General features: G+C 32.7%; 2 protein-coding genes across 3 annotated transcripts in view; one reads left to right on the top strand and one right to left on the bottom strand.

The window, feature by feature from the left end:
- Positions 1-377: 377 nt before the first annotated feature.
- Positions 378-1,636, bottom strand: LOC111710970 (neurofilament heavy polypeptide). The gene is made up of 2 exons (XM_023485178.1): positions 910-1,636; positions 378-846 (listed from the first exon to the last, which is right to left on the bottom strand). The coding sequence occupies exons 1-2, from the start codon at positions 1,539-1,541 to the stop codon at positions 378-380; spliced, it is 1,101 nt and encodes a 366-aa protein (XP_023340946.1). The 5' UTR covers positions 1,542-1,636.
- A 957-nt stretch (positions 1,637-2,593) lies between these two features.
- Positions 2,594-16,104, top strand: part of LOC111710999 (calcium-activated chloride channel regulator 2) — a 14,128-nt gene continuing 617 nt past the window's right edge. Inside the window, exons 1-9 of one of the 2 annotated variants that reach the window (XM_023485214.1) lie at positions 2,594-2,764; positions 5,219-5,581; positions 7,257-7,325; positions 10,395-10,478; positions 11,603-11,689; positions 12,668-12,764; positions 13,143-13,233; positions 13,681-13,750; positions 15,906-15,989. In XM_023485214.1, the coding sequence (XP_023340982.1) occupies positions 2,633-2,764; positions 5,219-5,581; positions 7,257-7,325; positions 10,395-10,478; positions 11,603-11,689; positions 12,668-12,764; positions 13,143-13,233; positions 13,681-13,750; positions 15,906-15,989 (1,077 nt within the window). In that variant the 5' untranslated portion in view covers positions 2,594-2,632. The remainder of the gene's footprint in view (positions 2,765-5,218; positions 5,582-7,256; positions 7,326-10,394; positions 10,479-11,602; positions 11,690-12,667; positions 12,765-13,142; positions 13,234-13,680; positions 13,751-15,905; positions 15,990-16,104) is intronic. The other variant, XM_023485215.1, reaches the window with a different exon arrangement.

Here is a 16,104-nt window from a genome sequence, read left to right as displayed (position 1 = left end):
ACCCGAAGTTTTTATTTCGTTACTTCCATAAATTCTTATTTTCAAATATTGTTTTAAAAAATGAATGATTTAGAAAATATTACTATTGCACGGGCCTATTTATCAAAAATTCTATTTTCTTCTCAAACATATAATATAATAATACAGTTTTAACCCAAGAACTGCAGTTTTATTTTATTTTTGTACTTAAATGATAATAAACATGACGCTCTTTCAAACTGTTCCCGCATATTCCATTATTTAATTTTACAATTACTAAGGTTAGTAGTATAAAACCCATTGAAAAATTATTTTTTTTAAATCTAAATATTTATTCATGGTTTATAAAATTCGAATTACAATTTAAAAAATGCATGTATTACTTTTTACTATTTATTTCACTTGAAGTCGTCTTCCGTAGCTTGTAGACATTGGTTATTTTTAGAATGCCAATGAATAAGTTGACAACTAGCTCTCGAGTCATCCTTCTGGGGGAAGCAAGTAAAAAATTCACCAATTTTTACTGTAGATTTTGTTGGACACAAAGAACAGTTTTTATCCTGACAATACCCGAATATTGGATTGATTAAATTAGGTGGAGGAAGGGGTGGTTTAGGATCAGATTCTTGTTCTTCCTTATCAAGCTTAAATTCGGGTTCAGTCTGGAAGAGTGTACCGAGTGTACCAGGAGTAGGAACGTGTATGTCTGGCGTACAACCTCCATCCAGCTGGGGAATAAGTTCCAAATATTTCACTATGGTTCCTATTTTAGGGGGACATACATCCTTCTTAGGTTTACGGCGTCCTCCTTCCTTCCATGAAGATCTAACACCCTTCAGGGTGGTTCTCTTCTCCTTCAGGGGGGACCTGACTTCATCTAGGGTGGGTCTCTTCTCCTTCAGGGTGGACCTCACATCGTCTAGGGTGGACCTCACATCGTCTAGGGTGGGTCTCTGCTCCTTCAGGGGGGACCTCACATCATCTAGGGTGGGTCTCTGCTCCATCAGGGGGGACCTCACATCATCTAGGGTGGGTCTCTTCTCCTTCAGGGGGGACCTCACATCGTCTAGGGTGGGTCTCTGCTCCTTCAGGGGGGACCTCACATCATCTAGGGTGGGTCTCTGCTCCTTCAGGGGGGACCTCACATCATCTAGGGTGGGTCTCTTCTCCTTCAGGGGGGACCTCACATCGTCAAGGGTGGGTCTCTTCTCCTTCAGGGGGTACCTCACATCGTCTAGGGTGGGTCTCTGCTCCTTCAGGGGGTACCTCACATCGTCTAGGGTGGGTCTCTGCTCCTTCAGGGGGTACCTCACATCGTCTAGGGTGGGTCTCTGCTCCTTATCATTAACTTGGTTGGTTTTTTCGGTTTCAGGTATTAAATACCGTTTTCTCCTCCATCTTCTATTCTGGGTAGAGCTATAGGTTTCCTTGTACCTATGTCCGGGTAAACAAGTGAAAGAGAAGAATTCTTGTCCATCTCTAGACCACAGGTGTAATTTCAAATCTAGTCCAGAACTCACTCCAGCTTTATACAACTCTAGAAGCCTGTATGTAATATTCATGTTTGTTGAACTGGATTTCCCGCCATAATACAGCCGGGTCAGCTGGTTAGATCTGGTTTGGGAGAGTGAGTTGCTTGTTGTTGACGGGAGCAGGGTATGAGAGAGATTGAAAAATTATTAACACGATATTTTATGAATTCTTTCGATATTTCCAAAGTTTTGGGGTACATATTGTAGAATAGATATATTTATAGATTCTTTTATTTTTAATAAGGAGCTTCATTAAAAAGTTTATCTTAATTTTGTTATATTTAACGATTTTTTAGTGCAAAACAGTTTAAATAACCTTTAGATAAATAATGATTTTCCCAGAATTTCCTTTTTTAAAATGAAAATATGACATGATTTGTTCATCTGGTCTACTAATATGATTATTGCGCATGACTACTAATCTTGTAATGTTTATATTTGTGGGACGGATTTGATTACTCTGACTCCTGATAAGGTATTTAGCACCAGGTCTGCAGTATTATACGTTGGACCTAGAGCAACCTAATCTCAGCATTCATTTTTATACTTTAGTAGTTAATTAATTTGGCGCGGAAGCGACAAACAGAAAATGATAAAAATAATTGAAAATATAAATATAATTGTTAAAAATAATATAGCGGTTTTTATTTCTTGTATGTTGACAGCTAGGTATTCCAGGTTATGCATACATGTATATAGCTAGGTATTCCAGGTATACATACATGTATATAGCTAGGTATTTCAGGTTATACATAAATGTATATAGCTAGGTATTCCAGGTTATACATACATGTATATAGCTAGGTATTCCAGGTTATACATACATGTATATAGCTAGGTATTTCATGTTATACATACATGTATATAGCTAGGTATTTCAGGTTATACATACATGTATATATAGCTTGGTATTTCAGGTTATACATACATGTATAAAGCTAGGTATTTCAGGTTATACATACATGTATATAGCTAGGTATTCCAGGTTATACATATATGTATATAGCTAGGTATTTCAGGTTATACATACATGTATATAGCTAGGTATTTCAGGTTATACATAAATGTATATAGCTAGGTATTTCAGGTTATATCAGAATGAAGTAAGTGCTTGATCTGTGATGGTTCAAGGACGAATAATTCTTTTTCTCCTCCCTGCTGCTGTATACCTGGAGAAGGAATACTTAACCCTTGATCTGGAGGTGGAAGATGTTCTCCTACTCCAGAATGATTGTGAGCTAAAGGGAATAAAGGTGAGGGAAAGAGTTCTAGCTTAAAGAGACTGTAAGCGTAATTTTATGTGACCCTCCAATTAGAAAGAGGGGTGTGTCTGATTCACTTAACGTCATACCCTTGAACCCGTTATCTGATCAGAAAAGTGGAGGATAACGTCGTTTTTTAGCCAGAAAGTGTTTGATTCTGCTTATTTCTCCATGGTTTTCCTGCAGTAGAATGCGCAAGCCAATTTTGTGGAGAAACCACAATGGAAAATAATTACAAGTGGGATTTATAATAAATGCTTGAGCAGACAATGCTTTAAAGAGATAGCATTGTAAATTGGACGTTGTTAACCTTTACATGGAGGGTCACTTGAATTTATGCCTACAGAGTCCTTTAAAGCGAATTCAACGACTCACAACTCTACACTTTAGATCTTTATCTTAGAATTAATTGTGAAATTATCTTTCCCATTTATTTTACATCAAGTTTCTATAAAAAGGGAGATTTTTCATTTTGAGCCTTGAAAAATAACTTTAAAACTGCTTGTAAATTGTTTGAAAATTACTTGAAAACTGCTTTTATACTGCTAGAAACCTACTAGAAAATTGCTAGAAAACTTTTAAAAACTGTTAGAAAAGTGTTAGAAAAGGGCTTGAAAACTGCTTGAAAAGTGCTTGAAAAGTAATAGAAAACTTCTAGAAAACTGCTCTAACACTGCTTGAAAATTGCTACAAAAAACAGCTCGAAAACTGCTTGAAAACTACTTGAAAATTGCTTAGCATTTAGATGCCAGAATAAAATGTACAGAAGTAAAAATTGCTAAATATTGCATAACTTATTTTCGCTTGCATACATACATAGTGCTATGATAAATAAAAAAGCATTTCTTAAGTATTTAAAACTAGATACTTATAGACACTCGACACTATAGGTACTAAACACTCGACACTATAAATACTAGACACTCGACACTATAGATACTAGACACTCGACACTAGATACTAGATACTAGACACTAGACACTAGACACTAGATACTAGATACTAGACACTAGATACTAGATACTATAGACACTAGATACTAGATACTAGATACTAGATACTAGATACTATAGACACTAAAAGAACATTGAGACTTTTCACAGACCTTTCATTCTTGCTAATTTTACATTATTCCAAATATTTTTCTTTTTGACTTGTCTCTCTCGAACTTTAAAGGTTAAACTGAATATTTAAATAAAAGTCTGGAGTCTAGAATCAAGAGACTTGGTGCTCTATATTTCAAGTAATTAAAATGATTAAACAGAAATGGTTGAAGCCATGAAATTCAGTTTATAAAAGTAGGTTTTTATAAAATACTAGGCTTTTAGGGCGCTTCGCGCCTATCTTCTATTTAAATTGTGAACATGTTCTTTTTGTTTACATTTAAAAACAAAGAAGAAAAAAATTTTGCGGATTTTAAAAAAAAAATTCGTGGATTTTCAAGAATTTAAATTTTTTACAAAATTAAAAACCTTAAAACACATTTTTTAAAAATTTTTATCATTCATAAACCTTCCCTGTGGTCACGTGATGTCCCACAAAAAATTTGGGCCCGATCGGTTCAGCCGTTTTGACGTTTATTGGATACAAACAGACAGACAAACAAACACCCAAACCAAATTTATATATAGATAAAATACAATATTATTTACTTTATATTTTGAAATACCGCTGAAAATACTTTAACAATTAAAACACTTTTTAAGCTAAAAATAACGACGCTTTCCCGTTACTGATAAAGATTTAAAGGGTACCGTTGTGAATAAGGCAAGCCCTCATTAAATGGGTCACTTGAAATTATGTCAGTCCCTTGAGTTAAGATTTAGGGGTATTATTTTCACGAGAAAAAAGGGAAACTAAACTGAAATGATTTCTCAGAAATCTGTGAGGGTGCAAGCCCTTAATTATTTGACACGGTTTGTTCAATGTGTTGTAAATTTTAAAAGATGGAAAAAGTAATTGAGCTGAAAATGGCACTAACGCGGAAAATTTAATTTTTTATCCTTTCTTTTTATTTTTGTACATTTCATTCAAAAAAGTTTGATTAACAGACAGCCAGTTGTTTTCACAACAAAAAACACTGCACATAAAAATGTGCACGCTTTTACACAAAAATCAAGCAGTATTTACCAATTACGCCTTCTAAACTTAGCTAGAAACAAGCGCGTTACAATTTTTAAATGAATATGTCTAGGACTACAAGAAAGTATAAGTGAGTTGGTGAGGTAAAACCAAAGGCCAAGGCGTTGCGACACTTAAAAGTTGAGGCTGTCCAAATATTTGATGACCAACTTTTCGAGTTGTCTAGATCTTAACAACACTAACAACATTAACAAATAGGAAATGTTCTCGATTGTCTCTGCACATTCTTCTTTGTCTTATATGTGAAAATATCTCCGATGTCTATCATATCTGAAATGTTCCAACACCTTATATTTGTTTCAGGATAAATTGAATAAGACGAATACATTGTTCTGGAGAGCAGTTGACAAGACTAGAAACCTACCACACAATATTAATCTAATTATACCACCAGGATTCTGCCAGGACCAAAACTATAATAGAACAAGACGGGTTCAGGGTTCGGCTTTTATCACTAGTTCGCCAAGTTCGATCGTTCAACCAGGGGCCTGCGGAGAACCTGGATATCAACTAAACCTAGGGTTTACTAACACCCGGAGAAACCGGCAGTTGAATGAGAACCTGGAGAATATGGTTTACCTGACTAGGTTTCTGTACGGAGTGTTTCCTGAGCACGGAGTTGAATCAAGTTCCATGTTTCCTCTCTTCTACAGGAATAGATCAGAGGTTAGTTCATTCATATTTTTACAGGTTTACATTGAACAAGATTCGTACTACATATTGCGAATTTAGCATTCATAAATACGATTTAATTATTTGGTGGATTTTAGAAAGTTATTGAGAACTTTTGGTGAAATAAAATGAGACACAATTATTTTACAGATGGTAAAAAGAATGCAAATATAAGATTGAATCCGTCTTGAGTCTAGAGATCGGAATTTATGTGTGGACATTTTTGATTTTCAACGTTTGATCTCTAAATTGATCTCCAATGTGGGCGCTTTTAATTATCAATGCTTGAATTCTCAATAAAAGTTATCCTAATAAATTAATCTTTTCAAGGCTCAAGAAGGATTGTATGAAATATTACAATTTAGTTTAAAAATCCATAAATTAAAACCAAAGTCAGAATATTGTGGAGAAGTATGGGTTATTTTTGCCAATAGTAACACATGGTGCAGCATTTTCCTCTATATTCTTCACGCTGCAGAGAGCCAACCAGACCAAATTAAATATTTATTTTAGGAATATAGAATAGATAATACAGGGGGAAAGTTTTAAAACTAGTTTTTTCCCAAGTTTAAGTTTTTATCACATTACTTCTTATCTTTTTCTGTTTGTGTATTTACAACACTATTTTGTATGATTCATGAAGGATGATGATGAGGATTTATTGTGAAGGGACAATTTTAGTTTTTAGAATAAATATTTGATTTTTTAAGTTACTCATCAAAATAAAGCCAGAATTTATAAAATTATATTTCCCCGTAAAAAAGAAGAATGTTTTCTTACTTTCTATGCTTCTTACTGAATGGTTTTTCTATGATTATTATTTATAAAATCCCCAAGAAACCATTTTTAGCTTTTCCAGAAAGAATTATTTGACCAAAGAGTAGAATATTGGGGCCGGGGTTAAACGTAATAAGAGAACTAAGTGAACCTCACATATTTAAAGTAGGTTCAAATCTATCAAAGTATCAGCTACTTTAAATATGAGAACTAAGTGAACCTGACATATTTAAAGTAGGTTCAAATCTATCAAAGTATCAGGTACTTTAAATATGAGAACTAAGTGAACCTCACATATTTAAAGTAGGTTCAAATCTATCAAAGTATCAGGTACTTTAAATATGCCGATCACAAAGTTAGGACAGTGTGGCTTCTTATTAATAACTATTCTTTCCTTAAACAAGCAATCCAATATGCGAGCGCGCATATATTGGAAATGTTTCTATTTTGGATAAAATGTATTGTAACAAAATTATCATTCTTGAAAAACTAGAGTTGAACTATAATGAGCCCATTACACGTAGATTTTCTATTTTCCATTTAAAGGGTGAGACTGGCTAGGTTTGGTAGTTGAACTTAAAGTGCAGTATTAAAGAGAAAAATCTCAGGATTTATTTGATACCTATACAACCTATAGTAGAAATTATAGAAAGTAAAAAAGTTATAAAGGAATCAATTGAATCCTGATACTTTTTTTCTATAATACTGTCCTATCAGTTTAACTACACCTAGCCAGTCACTCCCTTTAATACTTTTTGCTGAGCTATGTATTTCAAATATTTAAGTATTATTTTAAGAGAGAAAGAAATATGACTGAAAATATTCCATTGCAGATGTACTGAGAACGTAGTTAGTTTTACATGCAATGATTATTTTATTTTATTATTGACAGGTTGAGTTAAACTCCTGCACAAATATTCCAGTGGAAGGAAACTTCACGGAGCAATGTATAACAACCCAGGTTGTTAAAACCTTCTTAGTACTAAACTTACTACCTAGAGCATAGAGACGGTGTAGGGGAGGGGATAAATACCGGTCACAATATAAAATTTATTGATTACATAGATTACTCAGATTTAGTACCCTTAGTAGCTAATTATTACTCAGTGTGCTAGATTAACTATAGATTACTCAGTGTGCTAGTTAACTATAGATTACTCAGTGTGCTAGTTTAACTATAAATTACTCAGTGTGCTAGTTAACTATAGATTACTCAGTGTACTAGATTAACTATAGATTACTCAGGGTACTAGATAAAACCATTGATTACTCAGGGTACTAGATTAACTATAGATTACTCAGGGTACTAGATAAAACCATTGATTATCAGTTTACTAGATGAACTCTAAATTACTCAGGGTACTAGATTAAGTATAGATTACTTGGGGTGGGGTGGAGAGTGTGCGACACCAGTTCTCGTTAGATCACTGAAGTTAAGCACACTTGTCCACAGCTCTAGATTAACTATAGATTACTCAGGATACTAGATTAACTATAGATTACTCAGGGTACTAGATTAACTATAGATTACTCAGGATACTAGATTAACTGTAGATTACTCAGGGTACTATGTTAAATATAGATTACTATGGGAACTAGATTGACTAAAGATTACTCAGGGTACTAGATTAAGTATAGATTACTCAGGGTGCTAGATTAAGTACAGATTACTCCGGGTACTAGATTAAGTACAGATTACTCAGGGTACTAGATAAACCATTGATTACTCAGTGTACTAGATGAACTCTAAATTACTCAGGGTACTAGATTAAGTATAGATTACTCAGAGTATTATAGATTACTTAGGGTATTAATTTAACTATATGTAGATTACTTAGGGTACTAGAATATCTATAGATTACTCAGTGTACTAGATTAACTATATATTGCTCAGGGTACTAGATTAAGTACAGATTACTCAGGGTACTAGATTAAGTATAGATTACTTAGGGTACTAGAATAACTATAGATTACTGAGGGTACTAGATTAACTATATATTATTTAGGGGACTAGATTAACTATATATTACTCAGGGTACTAGATTAAGTATAGATTACTCAGTGTACTAGATTAAGTATAGATTACTCAGGGTACTAGATTAAGTATAGATTACTCAGGGTACTAGATTAAGTATAGATTACTCAGGGTACTAGATTAAGTATAGATTACTCAGGGTACTAGAATAACTATAGATTACTCAGGGTACTAGATTAAGTATAGATTACTCAGGGTACTAGATTAACTATAAGATTACTCAGGGGACTAGTTTACCATGCATGAACTAACTAGACTAAGGTTATTCTGTGTAGTTAGTTGAGTTAATACAGTTTGATTAGATAATGCTGATGTAGGTAGAATCATTATATATGACATGAAAAACTAATCTAATTCATTTTGTCTGCTTCATACGGATATAAATAGAAATGTTAATGTAACCTCTACAAAGGTAGAATTAGTGTACAGAACAAAAATATAAAAATGACAAAGGAACTGATTAAAAAAAATTCGAATTTTATAATCCTTATATCTTTGAAACTTGATGTCTTAGACCTTTGTTATCATAAACCATGAAGTTGACTTGTGCTAATTCCGAGATTTAACCTAATTAATGAAATTAATATTTTAGTTTCAGTATAATTAGGCAGGTTAGTTAACAATGAGAGGTAGTTGGTTAAGTCTGAATTTGAAGTAACATTATTGTATTAAAGTGGAATGTGAAAATATTTAAAGGGAGTGACCGGCTATGTAAGGTAGTTGAACTGAGTATGCAGTGTTGTGGAAAACTTCTTTCGGATTCATTTGAGACATATTAAAGATCTCTAAATCCTGAGTTTGAGCCCAAATTCGACGCTCAAAACTTCTACTTTGGAGGTTGATACGTTTTCAGAATTAGTTTTTTTTTTTAATTATTAAATAACGACGACATAAAATGAAAAAAAGTTCTACAATAAACTACTGATGTATAGGAACATGTTGAGAAAATAAAAATTAATCTTACCATCGAAAATAAGTAATCTTGTTCAATTAATAGTTTCTATTTTCTCATTATTCACAAAGATTTTCGCAGATTTTCTAGAATTATTATTGAAAAGACGACATTTGAAGAATTTGAGGAAATCGGCGAATAAATTCAAAGTAAATAATTAATGTATTATAATAATGAAAACGAAATAATAGATTTTAGCATTGATTTATTGACAAATTTCTTTTGAGAAATATGTTCCTAACCATCTAATTAGATTACTGTATAATTTGTACTCTATTTTTCGTTGTCGTTATTTAATAATTTAAAAAAAAAAATAATTCTGAAAACGTATCCATCCCCAAAGTAGGTGTTTTGAAATTCGAATTTGCGCTCAAACTCAGGATTTACAGATCTTAGAAAAGTTTAATATGTCTCAAATCCGAAAGAAGTTTTCCACAACACTGCATACTCAGTTCAACTACCTTACAAAGCCGGTCACTCCCTTTAAGTGAACTGCTATTTGTAGAGTGGAATGTCCGATTCACAATGGTATGCTTGAAAGCTAAGAATTAGAAGCTTTAAAATTGGTTATTTTTGATCTAGTAGTTTCTCTATAAAGTGACTTACAGATTTCTGCTTATAAAACAATGGAGGTAACTGTAAGAATTACACTAATTATAACCTAGAAAAACGACAATATCTCCGACATCATTGATCAGATAAAGGTGTAAGGGTGGGTAAACTATGAATACATATTGCTGATAGTGGAAAAGGGGGAATAATTGACAAAACATTAAATTTAAAAAAAAAACTTGGAATCATTTTGCAGTTTTTAACGGAATTGTGTCTAATACCAGAAACTCTGATTTTCTAATCCTATATCTTTGCAACCCAATGTCGTAGATTTTATTAATTCTGTTATATCAAATAATCAAAGTCAGAAATATCAAAGTTTTTAGTACCCTTAATTTCTACTAAACCTTCGGAGTTTCCTAAGCGCATTTATTCTTGAAATTAAACAATAAAATATGAATATTTAAACCATTAATAATTAATATTTTCAGAATTGTTTGGATAGAATAGAAGAAAACCAGATAAATGTGACCAGCTCTTTACTATTCTCAACGGATATAAACAAATTTGAAAATGTGAGAACAAGAAAATATCATATTCCCTCTCAATCTAGATAACCTTTATGTTGATAAAAGATGAAAAGGAGTTTATGCAAATCTAATGTATCTACAATATTCAAACAAAATACCATCAGTATAAATAATTTTATATAATAATACCCTGACAGCACCAAACACATTTTTGTTGACGTCATTTTCTACACATGCGCAGTAAGCAAGTGTTATGTATTTACCCTGGTAAATAAAGTATTCTTCAAGAAAAACATACTCTTTGAGTAATTTTGAATTAACCAGGGTAGAAACTTGTTCAAGAAACAGGAGGAAAATTCTACCCAGGGTACCAGTTAACTTTAGAGTAAATCTACTGTAAAGTTTACTCTAGGGGTTTAGAAATCTTTAACCCTTTCCCCCTGGGGGGGGGGGGTCAATTTGACCCCCCCCCTGTAGTTTTTTTTACATAACTCAAAAAGTATTGGTCTGAGGCTGTTGAAATTTGCTGACTTTTCTTACATACCCAAAGCCCTCCCTTTAGGCCTAAAACCGGGCTTTAATACTAACTGCCTGAGTCCTCAGGCACACTGCCTGAATGACTGTTTTTGCCTGTAGCAAACTAAATCTTTGTTTTGACCCACTTTCACTTTTCAGATTTTCATAAAATTTAGCTTTTTGGAAAGCCTATGACATAAGGAAACGGATTGCACAAGTTTTGCGAAAAAAAAATTGCAATTTTTTTGCAAACAACCTGTCAAAGGAAATTTGCACATTTTTAGTTTTTCTTGATTAAAAATCAGGTTATTTAAAATTTTGCAAAATTTTTTGCATATTTGAAATGGCATGGTCAAGGGCTTTTCAAAAATGTATAATTTGTCATTTTTTGGACAAATTTTTTTTTGCAAACATTTTTACTATAAAACTGGATTTTGCGATAAAAAATTCAATTTTCGCAAATTTGCAAATTTTTTTGCAGATTCTAAAAGTAGAGCTTTCTAATGATGTATCATTTGTCATATTTGGACATAAAACATGGGATTTAGAGGGGGGTCAAATTGGCCCCCCCCCCCAGCGTATCCTGGTTTTCAAGTACCCTAGCGGGGATAGGGTTAAGAAATTGTACTTAAGATTTGAAAATGAATATTTAGATGGAACGGTACTGTACACGCACAACACATGTACAATCTTCTCCAACCCTGCAGAACCTGATCTGCTCAGAGAAAAGTGTTATGGAGGTATTTGTAATTTACTTGCTGGGCTTTTCATTCTCTTTCCGTGTCTTCTTCTACAGGGTGTCCCAAAAAACATGGGAATTCAGTGACGAATTCGATATCGTCTTTGTTATTAATTAGCATAGTAATACCTAATTTCAAAAGCCATAATATTATTATTTCTGCTAGAGTTTATTTTATGAAAAGGGTAAAAGATTGTAAATATAAGATGAACAGTGAATGCGGACAAGTTTACTCTGTTTGTATACTGCAATTTTCTTATTTTACTAAGTACAACCGTATGCAGTCAAAACATAAACAAACAAAATGTGAACATAGCAGACGAAAGATTACAGCTTTCTCATTAGTTATGACTATACTAAATCAAAGAATTATTTAAAAAGACGATATCGAATTCGTCACTGAATTCCCATGTTTATTGGGACACCCTGTAGTAACAACTCTAGCTTGTAAATGTAGCTTTAGATATTTTTTCTTCGTACTAAATATTTTGCGAATTTTCTCTGTTTACATTGTTAAATCTAAAATAATTTTTTCTCAGAATATTTTTCGACCAGCAAGAAATCTCCACTTTATTTATTCTAAAGTTCAGAAACATGTTAAAATATTTTTAATACCTATCAATTTTTATTAATAGTATGTCTAACATTTTGAAGTTTTTATATAACAAGGCAGGGGCTTCTACTGGAATTTGTCATGGAGAGACTTAACATATTTGAAATTTTTGGGGGTAAAATCATAACCGAAAGCCCCCCATAGCCCCCCCCCCTGTATACGCCCTTCTAAAATACGTCCTAGATGAAGAGAAGCCGGCCTATCTACCTATCTTGATCTGTTTAGCAGTTTCTGTTTCAAACCTTCTATAATTTAATCTTAATAGTTTATCTTCACGAAATAACAAAACTCTTTTGTAAAACAAATTTGAAGTATTTTGCGCAATATCTTCCTCTATAAGATTGAAGAGAAATTAATTATCTTTAGGTTCTAGATTTCAAGGATCAGGTTGAGCTCCTAGCTCCGGTAATAAACATTCTACAGAGAGAAGAGATAAATGCATTCTTCTTCATCCTTGATACAGGTTCATGTTAAACCATGTTACAGGAGGGTTTACAAACTATTAAATATTTTTAATTGGGCCTTGCTTACGCAGCTTAAATACCAGTAAATCTATAATTTTAATTTTCAATTTTCGAAAGTTAAAATTTTTCAACTTTTAAGTATCTTAAAGTCTCAAAAGGATTGTTCACCTATTTAAAATAACACCTCTCATGATTCTTCGTTTATTTTTATATAGTTTACAATCCCTTTAAACTGTTCTTGTTCTCACGTCCTGAAATTAATCCCTTTAAACTGTTCTTGTTCTCACGTCCTGAAATTAATCCCTTTAAACTGTTCTTGTTCTCACGTCCTGAAATGAATGTAAATATGGAAAAGTTTAATTAAAATCTTATTACAGGAGCGGAGATAAGACGGGTCTGGTCAGTTTTCCGAGCTGGACTAGCTCCGAGTTATAAAACTTTGCCGGATTCAACTAAATTAACTGTCAGGTTCAAATGTTTATTAATTTTATTAAAACATTTTGAATGCAAGGTTTATATATAAAAATCCAGCTCCAGTGTGAAGATTCCAGCTCGATTATGAAGATTCCAGCTCCATTATGAAGATTCCAGCTCCATTATGAAGATTCCATCTCCATTATGAAGATACCAGCTCCATATGAAAATTCCACCTCCATTATGAAAATTCTAGCTCCATTATAAAGATACCAGCTCCATATGAAAATTCCACCTCCATTATGAAAATTCCAGCTCCATTATGAAAATTCCACCTTTGTTTTTCTAAAATTCTTCCGGCTCAATATTTCTTTTTAATTTCTTTATTTAGTTTTATTTTCTAGTTCTTTACTGTCAATTTCTAAGTTTTGGCTCTATCTCTTCCTCTAGAATAATATATATATATGTATGTATATTGTATATGTATATGGGTATATTTAGATATTCGGTATCGGACCCCATGAATATTACTGACGTCCAGAAACAGAATCTTACCGAGGACTTCATCAAGGAGAGAGGAGAACTCGTTGTTCTATTACTTATTGGTCTTTACTTCGAGAATTTAATCTTTTTAGAAGCAAACATTTATTACAATATTCTGTCGATATAGTAAAGATTCCATAGACTAATATTATACACAGATATAGTTGTGTCTGTAACAATTTATCCCAGACACCTGAAAATGAATAGTTCTAGTCCTATATTCGAACATTTGTTTTTCCAGACTTTTAGCATAGTATAGTATCTTAAAACAACTTTTACCATCTTAATGGAATCTTATGGCATCTTTATCACCTAATAGTATCTCATAGCATCCTATGACATTTTTTAGGATCTTATAGCATTCTATCGCAAATTATAGCATTTTAAAGCATCCTATAGCATCTTATAGCATCTTATATAATCTTATAGCATCTTATAACATCTTATATCATCTTATAGCATTTTATAGCATATTAAAGAATTTTATAGCATGTTTTCTTACATCATCTTATAGCGTCGCATAGCATCTATAGCACCTCAGGAAAAACTTATAAAATCATAAAGCCTCTTAGGACAACAGAGCATCGTAAAGCATATCATAGCATCTTAAAACATCTCATTCATCATATATTACCATATTGATCCTATAATATAGCATCATATATTACCATATTGATCCTATAATATAGCATCATATAGCATCGATAATTTTCTGCATAATATCTACTTACTCAAGCACGAGAATACTGTTCAGTCTGTGTTTATTTCTTTTCTCTGGTCTGTGTATCTAATACTGTTCAGTCTGTCTATATTTATATTCTCTGATCTATGTCTCTAATACTGTTTAGTCTGTGTATATTTTTATTCTCTGATCTATGTCACTACTACTGTTTATACTGTGTATATTTATGTTCTCTGATCTATGTATCTAATACTGTTTAGTCTGTGTATATTTATATTCTCTGATCTATGTATCTAATACTGTTTATCCTGTGTATATTTATATTCTCTGATCCATGTATATAATACTGTTTAGTCTGTGTATATTTATATTCTCTGATCTATGTATCTAATACTGTTTATTCTGTTTATTCTCTGATCTATGTCTCTAATACTGTTTAGTCTGTCTATATTTATATTCTCTGATCTATGTATCTAATACTGTTTAGTCTGTGTATATTTATATTCTCTGATCTATGTATCTAATACTGTTTATCCTGTGTATATTTATATTCTCTGATCCATGTATCTAATACTGTTTAGTCTGTGTATATTTATATTCTCTGATCTATGTACCTAATACTGTTTATTCTGTTTATTCTCTGATCTATGTCTCTAATACTGTTTAGTCTGTCTATATTTATATTCTCTGATCTATGTATCTAATACTGTTTAGTCTGTGTATATTTTTATTCTCTGATCTGTTTATCTATTACATAATATCGGATTGGGTATCCGGATCCCTTTTCATCCAATTCGGAAGATTTGTTTTTCTTCTTCTCTGTATGCAGTATGTTTACGGAGAATATCTTTCTTTAAAGTATTTTTATCCCTGAAAAAATGTGAAAATATATTAGCTTCTTGTTAAAACTACCAACTTTCTAAATCTGATCCCAAACTTGATCATATATTTACACTGTTCACACTACTTTGTTCAGCTGTGCATAGGATACAGGATACAGGATACAGGATACACCAGGGGCAGATACTGAATATAGGATACAGGATTCAGGAACCAGGAAATACCAGGGACATAGATACTGAATATAGGATACAGAATACAGGATACAGGATACACCAGGGACATAGATACTGAATATAGGATACAGGGTACAGGAACCAGGATACACCAGGGACTTGGATGGATACTAAATATAGGATACAGGATACAGGAACCAGGAAATACCAGGGACATAGATACTGAATATAGGATACAGGATACAGAAACCAGGATACACCAGGGACATGGATGGATACTGAATATAGGATACAGGATACAGGAACCAGGATATACCACGGACGTATTCTGAAAATAGAATAGAATATACAGGATACAGGATACATAGGATTCGGAATTCAGAATACAGGATACAGGTCAAATGATACAGAATACAAGATACGGAATGCTAAATAAAGGGTACAGGATAAATAGGATTATTAAACTTTTTTCTTCCTCTCATCAGACCAAGGTGTTTCCTGAGAGCCTTCTAGGGTTTCCTGACCAACCTCTAGCAGGGGTTCATCTTCTCTACCAGAATATGGACCTGGTAGGATACAGTTACAGATCTTAGAAAAGTTTAATATGTCTCAAATCCGAAAGAAGTTTTCCACAACACTGCATACTCAGTTCAACTACCTTACAAAGCCGGTCACTCCCTTTAA

The sequence above is a fragment of the Eurytemora carolleeae genome, unplaced genomic scaffold, assembly GCF_000591075.1.
Source record: "Eurytemora carolleeae unplaced genomic scaffold, Eaff_2.0 scaffold610, whole genome shotgun sequence".
Taxonomy (NCBI): domain Eukaryota; kingdom Metazoa; phylum Arthropoda; class Copepoda; order Calanoida; family Temoridae; genus Eurytemora; species Eurytemora carolleeae.
The sequence above is the reverse complement of the archived record's forward strand: the minus strand, read 5'-3'. Positions and strand labels throughout refer to the sequence as shown.

Coding starts and splice junctions, on each gene's coding strand:
- LOC111710970 (XM_023485178.1), bottom strand. CDS start 1,541: ATGAATATTACATACAGGCTTCTAGAGTTGTATAAAGCTGGAGTGAGT. Junction 847..909: donor CCCACCCTAGACGATGTGAG/GTCCACCCTAGA, acceptor AGATGAAGTCAG/GTCCCCCCTGAAGGAGAAGA.